The following is a 9,057-nucleotide window of genomic DNA, read 5'->3' as shown; positions in this document are numbered from 1 at the left end:
GGGGACAGTCTAGAGGGAGATTTACTCTGTATCTAACCCTGTGCTGTACCTGTCCTGAGAGTGTTTGATGGGGACAGTGTAGAGGGAGCTTTACCCTGTATCTAACCCCGTGCTGTCCCTGTCCTGGGAGTGTTTGATGTGGACAGTGTAGAGGGAGCTTTACTCTGTATCTAACCCCGTGCTGTACCTGCCCTGGGAGTGTTGGATGGGGACAGTGTAGAGGGAGCTTTACTCTGTATCTAACCCCGTGCTGTACCTGTCCTGGGAGTGTTTGATGGGGACAGTGTAGTGGGAGCTTTACTCTGTATCTAACCCCGTGCTGTACCTGTCCTGGGAGTGTTTGAGTCTTCTCTATTTTCAAACAGCGCTACTACTCATCTTGGTCGCCAGAATATCCTCGTGAGTTAATATTGTCCGGACGGACCCCATACCTCGCAGGGGTGGAGTGGGGGGAGCGGTGGGCGTGTGAGAGTTGTGACCCTCCTTTCTTGGCCATGTGGCTCAGGGAATATCGGAAGTGCTGACACCGAAGCTCCCCTCGCACCTGCCCAGTGAGCCGTCTGCCGTTGAGCGTAAACCGTCACTCACCGTCTTGGGCGGCGTCTCTCACCGCGTCCGCTCGCGACACCTCTGCTTGGTGTCCTCTGCACGTATCTCCGCCCTCCTCCTCCTTCCAGGCAGCTTTCTCTGCGGGCGCAGCAGCAGGCGGTGCAGCGCAGTCACCGGAGCTCTCTGGGGGCCCCGAGGCCTGACAGGGATCCATTACAACGGTGGGAGCTCCCTCAGTTCTCGGTTCAGCCGCGGTTGCCGGTGAAATCTTTTTGGCCACTGACTGTTTCGTCTCAGTTCGTGGCGTCCCCAGTTCGGCCAATGACAGCCCAGTGCCTGTTAATGGTGTGATCTCCTCAGCCAATGAAAATTCAGTCCCACTTATTGACTTTTCGTGCTTAGCCAATGGTTGTTGAGTCCCAGTAATTGATCTCTCCTGCTCAGCCAATGGCTGTTCCGTTCCAATTATCGATCTATTCTGCTCGACCAATGATGGTGGTTCAGTCCCAGGCGATTTCTCACGCTCAGCCAATGGCAGCTCAGTCCCAATTATAGATCTTTTCCGCCCAGCCAATGACAGTTCAATCCCAGCTGAATTCGCCTGCTCAGCCAATGGCAGTCCAGTCCCAATTATGGATCTATTCTGTTCAGTCAATGGCAGTTCAGTCCCAATTATGGATCCATTCTGTTCAGCCAATGACAGCTCAGTCCCTGTCTTCGCCTTAGCCAATGATGAATCAGCCCCAGACCCCGCCTTAGAAACTGACGGTTCAGTCCCAGTGTCCACTTTAGCCAATGATGGCTCAGTCGCAGTCTCTGCCTTAGCCAATGATGGTTCAGTCCCAGTCTCTGCCTTAGCCAATGATGGCTCAGTCGCAGTCTCTGCCTTAGCCAATGACGGTTCAGTCCCTGTCTCTGCCTTAGCCAATGACAGTTCAGTCTCAGTCTCTGCCTTAGCCAATGACGGTTCAGTCCCAGTCTCTGCCTTAGCCAATGATGGTTCAGTCCCAGTGTCCACGTTAGCCAATGATGGTTCAGTCGCAGTCTCTGCCTTAGCCAATGACAGTTCAGTCCCAGTCTCTGCCTTAGCCAATGACAGTTCAGTCCCAGTCTCTGCCTTAGCCAATGACAGTTCAATCCCAGTCTCCACTTTAGCCAATGATGGCTCAGTCACTGTCTCTGCCTTAGCCAATGACGGTTCAGTCCCAGTGTCCACTTTAGCCAATGACGGTTCAGTCCCAGTGTCCACTTTAGCCAATGGTGTTTCAGTCCCAGTCTCTGCCTTAGCCAATGACGGTTCAGTCCCAGTCTCCACCTTGGCCAATGACAGTTCAGCGCCAGTCTCCGCCTTAGCCAATGACAGTTCAGTCCCAGTCTCTGCCTTAGCCAATGACAGTTCAATCCCAGTGTCCACTTTAGCCAATGGTGTTTCAGTCCCAGTCTCTGCCTTAGCCAATGACGGTTCAGTCCCTGTCTCCACCTTAGCCAATGGCAGTTCAGTCCTAGTCTCCACCTTAGCCAATGAGAGTTCAGTCCCAGTCTCTGCCTGAACCACTGATGAATCAGTCCCTGTGTCCACCTTAGCTAATGGTGGTTCAGTCAGAGTCCCCGCATTAGCCAACGATTGTTCAGTCCCAGTCGCCACCTTAGCCAATGAAGGTTCACTCCCAGTCGCCACCTTAGCAAATGACAGTTCAGTCCCAGTTGCCACCTGAGCTAATGACGGTTCAGTCCTAGTCTCCGCCTCAGCCAATGAACGTTGAGTCCCAGTCTCCGCCTTGGCCAATGACGGTTCAGTCCCAGTCTCCGCCACAGCCAATGAACGTTGAGTCCCAGTCTCCGCCTTGGCCAATGACGGTTCAGTCTCAGTGTCCACCTTGGCCAATGACGGTTCAGTCCCAGTCTCCGCCTTAGCCAATGATGGTTCAGTCCTAGTCTCCACCTTGGCCAATGACAGTTCAGCACCAGTCTCCACCTTGGCCAATGACAGTTCAGCGCCAGTCTCCACTTTGGCCAATGACAGTTCAGCGCCAGTCTCCACCTTGGCCAATGACAGTTCAGCGCCAGTCTCCGCCTTGGTCAATGACGGTTCAGTCCCATTATCCACATGAGGCAATGACAGTTGAGTCCCAGTCTCTGCCTTAGCCAATGACGGTTCAGTCCCAGTCTCCGCTTTGGCTAATGACGGTTCAGTCCTAGTCTCCACCTTGGTCAATGACGGTTCAGTCCCAGTCTCCGCTTTGGCCAATGACGGTTCAGTCCTAGTCTCCGCCTTGGTCAATGACGGTTCAGTCCCAGCCCATTTCCCCTCTACACACATGCAGCAGCCGCGTACCATTTCCTCGGATACGCCATCAGCAGCAGGTGACCATCCTGCCCCCGGCAGCCGATCGGGGGACCCGAGGGTGGGCGGGTCCCTCGGTGAGGGGCCGCCGAGCACCGGGCTAGCAGGAGGAGGCCCTCCACCCGGCAGTGGGTTGGAGGATCCGGGTGGGGGAGCGGTTCTGCCCTCCACGCTGGTCCGGGATTCCCTCCAATCCAGGCCGCCGGCGATGCCCAGCCCAGCCGAAAGGCCGCGGACCACGTGGGATCGGCCGTCCTCCCCATGGTCGGCAGGGGCCGGGCTGGTATGGCCGGTCAGCTGCAGGCCGGCGGGGGAGCCGTACGCCTTGGGGGCCTTCCCCCCTCCCCCCACCGCGTCCCACTCGGGGGCGCCGGCACACCTCGCCCGACAGCGACGGCGCTGCTGGTGGTGGTGGCGGTGCCGGTGGTGGTGGTGGTGGTGGAGCCAAGCCCAGTGCCGGGCATGCGCCGCACCCCGGCGGCGGGCGCCGAGGGAAGCCGGCAGCGTCCGGGCCCGCAGGCGGGATGGCCCGCGGGATCCGGCGCCGGTGGCTGCCGGCGCCACCGCCGCCGGCCCGGCGGAAACTTCCAGAAGCTCCACGTACTCCCCTCCGTCGTCGAGGAGGACGAGCAGGCGATCCATCTCCTCCTCCTCCTCCTCCTCCTCGCGATGGGCCGAATCCAAGCCGTCGGCGGCGCGGGCCTCCAGGCCGTGGGTCACGTCGCTGCCGCTGCCGGGCCCCCGCTTGCTCGGCTGGCCGTTAGCGGATCCGCCCCGCTCCTCGCCCTCCGGCTCGGAGGCCGCCCCGTCCCCCGAAAGGCGGGGCCTCCCGCCAGAGGCCGCCAGCAGGCGCGGGTAGACCAGCTGGCGCCAGCGCACGCGGCGCAGCCGGCCCCCGGGCGACGCCAGCAGGCAGCAGTCCAGCCGGTGGAGGCGCGGCATGCCGTTGGCAAACGCCAGGCTCCGGTTCACGCCCTCCAGCCACTCGACGGTGAAGAGGTGCGGATACGAGGACTCGGGCACCGTCAGCTCCCTCACCCCGCCGCCGCCGTCGCCGGGGTCGTCGTCCAGGTACTTGAGCAGCAGGCGGGCCCCGCGCTGGCCCCGCCCCCCGCCGGCGGCCAGCGGCGCCACCTGCAGGTAGAAGTCCTCCGGCTGCAGCGCCCTCCAGTCCAGGGCCGAGAGCTGCAGGACCAGCTGCTCCCCCAGGCAGAGCGGCCAACCCTGGTGCAGGAACAGGCAACCATCGTAGTGAGACTGGAGAGAGGGAGAGAGGGAGAGAGAGCGAGAGAGAGATCAGGGGAAAGTCCAAAACAACAACAAATACAACAACTGAGAATTGAGAGAGAGGGAGAGAGAGAGATCAGGGGAATGTCCACAACAACAACAAATACAACAACTGAGCATTGAGAGAGAGAGAGAGAGAGATCAGGGGAATGTCCACAACAACAACAGATACAACATCTGAGCATTGAGAGAGAGAGAGAGAGAGATCAGGGGAATGTCCACAACAACAACAGATACAACAACTGAACATTGAGAGAGAGAGAGAGAGAGATCAGGGGAATGTCCACAACAACAACAAATACAACAACTGAGCATTGAGAGAGAGAGAGAGAGAGAGATCAGGGGAATGTCCACAACAACAACAAATACAACAACTGAGCATTGAGAGAGAAGAGAGAGAGAGAGAGAGATCAGGGGAATGTCCACAACAACAACAGATACAACAACTGAACATTGAGAGAGAGAGAGAGAGAGAGAGATCAGGGGAATGTCCACAACAACAACAAATACAACAACTGAGCATTGAGAGAGAGAGAGAGAGATCAGGGGAATGTGCACAACAACAACAAATAAAACAACTGAGCATTGAGAGAGAGACAGAGAGAGAGAGAGATCAGGGTAATGTCCACAACAAAAACAAATACAACAACTGTGCACTGAGAGAGAGAGAGAGAGAGAGAGATCAGGGGAATGTCCACAACAACAACAAATACAACAACTGAGCATTGAGAGAGAGGGAGAGAGAGAGAGATCAGGGGAACGTCCACAACAACAACAAATACAACAACTGTGCACTGAGAGAGAGAGAGAGAGAGAGAGATCAGGGGAATGTCCACAACAACAACAAATACAACAACTGAGCATTGAGAGAGAGAGAGAGAGATCAGGGGAATGTGCACAACAACAACAAATAAAACAACTGAGCATTGAGAGAGAGACAGAGAGAGAGAGAGATCAGGGTAATGTCCACAACAAAAACAAATAAAACAACTGAGCATTGAGAGAGAGAGAGAGAGAGAGAGATCAGGGGAATGTCCACAACAACAACAAATACAACAACTGAGCATTGAGAGAGAGAGAGAGAGAGATCAGGGGAATGTCCACAACAACAAAAAATACAACAACTGAGCATTAAGAGAGAGAGAGAGAGATCAGGGGAATGTCCACAACAACAACAAATACAATAACTGAGCATTGAGAGAGAGAGAGAGAGAGAGACAGAGATCAGGGGAATGTCCGCAACAACAACAAATACAACAACTGAGCATTGAGAGAGAGAGAGAGATCAGGGGAATGTCCACAACAACAACAGATACAACAACCGAGCATTGAGAGAGAGAGAGAGAGAGAGAGATCAGGGGAATGTCCACAACAACAACAAATACAACAACTGAGCATTGAGAGAGAGAGAGAGAGAGAGAGATCAGGGGAATGTCCACAACAACAACTAATACAACAACTGAGCATTGAGAGAGAGAGAGAGAGAGAGAGATCAGGGGAATGTCCACAACAACAACAAATACAACAACTGAGCATTGAGAGAGAGAGAGAGAGAGAGATCCGGAAAATGTCCACAACAACAACAAATACAACAACTGAGCATTGAGAGAGAGAGAGAGAGAGAGATCAGGGGAATGTCCACAACAACAACAAATACAACAACTGAGCATTGAGAGAGAGAGAGAGAGAGATCAGGGGAATGTCAACAACAACAAATACAACAACTGAGAATTGAGAGAGAGAGAGAGAGAGAGATCAGGGGAATGTCCACAACAACAAATACAACAACTGAGCATTGAGAGAGAGAGAGAGAGATCAGGGGAATGTCAACAACAACAAATACAACAACTGAGCATTGAGAGAGAGAGAGAGAGAGAGATCAGGGGAATGTCCACAACAACAAATACAACAACTGAGCATTGAGAGAGAGAGAGAGATCAGGGGAATGTCCACAACAACAACAAATACAACAACTGAGCATTGAGAGAGAGAGAGAGCGAGAGATCAGGGGAATGTCCACAACAACAACAAATACAACAACTCAGCATTGAGAGAGAGAGAGAGAGAGAGAGATCAGGGGAATGTCCACAACAACAACAAAAACATCAACTGAGCATTGAGAGAGAAAGAGAGAGAGAGATCAGGGGATTGTGCAAAACAACAACAAATACAACAACTGAGCATTGAGAGAGAGAGAGAGAGAGAGAGATCAGGGGAATGTCCACAACAACAACAAATACAACAACTGAGCATTGATAGAGAGAGAGTGAGAGATCAGGGGAATGTCCACAACAACAACAAATACAACAACTGAGCATTGATAGAGAGAGAGTGAGAGATCAGGGGAATGTCCACAACAACAACAAATACAACAACTGAGCATTGATAGAGAGAGAGAGAGAGAGAGATCAGGGGAATGGCCACAACAACAACAAATACAACAACTGAGCATTGAGAGATAGAGAGAGAGAGAGATCAGGGGAATGTCCACAACAACAACAAATACAACAACTGAGCATTGAGAGAGAGAGAGAGAGAGATCAGGGGAATGTCCACAACAACAACAAATACAACAACTGAGCATTGAGAGATAGAGAGAGAGAGAGAGATAAGGGGAATGTCCACAACAACAACAAATACAACAACTGAGATTGAGAGAGAGAGAGAGAGAGAGAGAGATCAGGGGAATGTCCACAACAACAACAAATACAACAACTGAGCATTGAGAGAGAGAGAGAGAGAGAGAGAGATCAGGGGAATGTCCACAACAAAAACAAATACAACAACTGAGCATTGAGAGAGAGAGAGAGAGAGAGAGAGATCAGGGGAATGTCCACAACAACAACAAATACAACAACTGAGCATTGAGAGAGAGGGAGAGAGAGAGAGATCAGGGGAACGTCCACAACAACAACAAATACAACAACTGTGCACTGAGAGAGAGAGAGAGAGAGAGAGAGATCAGGGGAATGTCCACAACAACAACAAATACAACAACTGAGCATTGAGAGAGAGAGAGAGAGATCAGGGGAATGTGCACAACAACAACAAATAAAACAACTGAGCATTGAGAGAGAGAGAGAGAGAGAGAGAGATCAGGGTAATGTCCACAACAAAAACAAATAAAACAACTGAGCATTGAGAGAGAGAGAGAGAGAGAGAGAGATCAGGGGAATGTCCACAACAACAACAAATACAACAACTGAGCATTGAGAGAGAGAGAGAGAGATCAGGGGAATGTCCACAACAACAAAAAATACAACAACTGAGCATTAAGAGAGAGAGAGAGAGATCAGGGGAATGTCCACAACAACAACAAATACAATAACTGAGCATTGAGAGAGAGAGAGAGAGAGAGACAGAGATCAGGGGAATGTCCGCAACAACAACAAATACAACAACTGAGCATTGAGAGAGAGAGAGAGAGAGATCAGGGGAATGTCCACAACAACAACAGATACAACAACTGAGCATTGAGAGAGAGAGAGAGAGAGAGAGATCAGGGGAATGTCCACAACAACAACAAATACAACAACTGAGCATTGAGAGAGAGAGAGAGAGAGAGATCCGGAAAATGTCCACAACAACAACAAATACAACAACTGAGCATTGAGAGAGAGAGAGAGAGAGAGATCAGGGGAATGTCCACAACAACAACAAATACAACAACTGAGCATTGAGAGAGAGAGAGAGAGAGATCAGGGGAATGTCAACAACAACAAATACAACAACTGAGAATTGAGAGAGAGAGAGAGAGAGAGATCAGGGGAATGTCCACAACAACAAATACAACAACTGAGCATTGAGAGAGAGAGAGAGAGATCAGGGGAATGTCAACAACAACAAATACAACAACTGAGCATTGAGAGAGAGAGAGAGAGAGAGATCAGGGGAATGTCCACAACAACAAATACAACAACTGAGCATTGAGAGAGAGAGAGAGATCAGGGGAATGTCCACAACAACAACAAATACAACAACTGAGCATTGAGAGAGAGAGAGAGCGAGAGATCAGGGGAATGTCCACAACAACAACAAATACAACAACTCAGCATTGAGAGAGAGAGAGAGAGAGAGAGATCAGGGGAATGTCCACAACAACAACAAAAACATCAACTGAGCATTGAGAGAGAAAGAGAGAGAGAGATCAGGGGATTGTGCAAAACAACAACAAATACAACAACTGAGCATTGAGAGAGAGAGAGAGAGAGAGAGATCAGGGGAATGTCCACAACAACAACAAATACAACAACTGAGCATTGATAGAGAGAGAGTGAGAGATCAGGGGAATGTCCACAACAACAACAAATACAACAACTGAGCATTGATAGAGAGAGAGTGAGAGATCAGGGGAATGTCCACAACAACAACAAATACAACAACTGAGCATTGATAGAGAGAGAGAGAGAGAGAGATCAGGGGAATGGCCACAACAACAACAAATACAACAACTGAGCATTGAGAGATAGAGAGAGAGAGAGATCAGGGGAATGTCCACAACAACAACAAATACAACAACTGAGCATTGAGAGATAGAGAGAGAGAGAGAGATAAGGGGAATGTCCACAACAACAACAAATACAACAACTGAGATTGAGAGAGAGAGAGAGAGAGAGAGAGATCAGGGGAATGTCCACAACAACAACAAATACAACAACTGAGCATTGAGAGAGAGAGAGAGAGAGAGAGAGATCAGGGGAATGTCCACAACAAAAACAAATACAACAACTGAGCATTGAGAGAGAGAGAGAGAGAGAGAGAGAGAGATCAGGGGAATGTCCACAACAACAACAAATACAACAACTGAGCATTGAGAGAGAGGGAGAGAGAGAGAGATCAGGGGAACGTCCACAACAACAACAAATACAACAACTGTG

General features: G+C 50.9%; 1 protein-coding gene across 1 annotated transcript; it reads right to left on the bottom strand.

Annotated features, from left to right (window-relative positions):
* Positions 1–580: 580 nt before the first annotated feature.
* Positions 581–4,150, bottom strand: LOC144676508 (uncharacterized; the record flags this gene model as incomplete). Its single annotated transcript, XM_078536905.1, has 2 exons — positions 581–2,458; positions 2,591–4,150. Coding segments are annotated over 2 exons (3,438 nt in total), but the record flags the coding sequence as incomplete, so codon positions are not given.
* Positions 4,151–9,057: the final 4,907 nt, after the last annotated feature.

Source organism: Cetorhinus maximus, unplaced genomic scaffold (genome assembly GCF_964194155.1).
Source record: "Cetorhinus maximus unplaced genomic scaffold, sCetMax3.hap1.1 HAP1_SCAFFOLD_1651, whole genome shotgun sequence".
Taxonomy (NCBI): Eukaryota; Metazoa; Chordata; class Chondrichthyes; order Lamniformes; family Cetorhinidae; genus Cetorhinus; species Cetorhinus maximus.
This window is presented reverse-complemented; position numbering and strand designations above follow the sequence as displayed.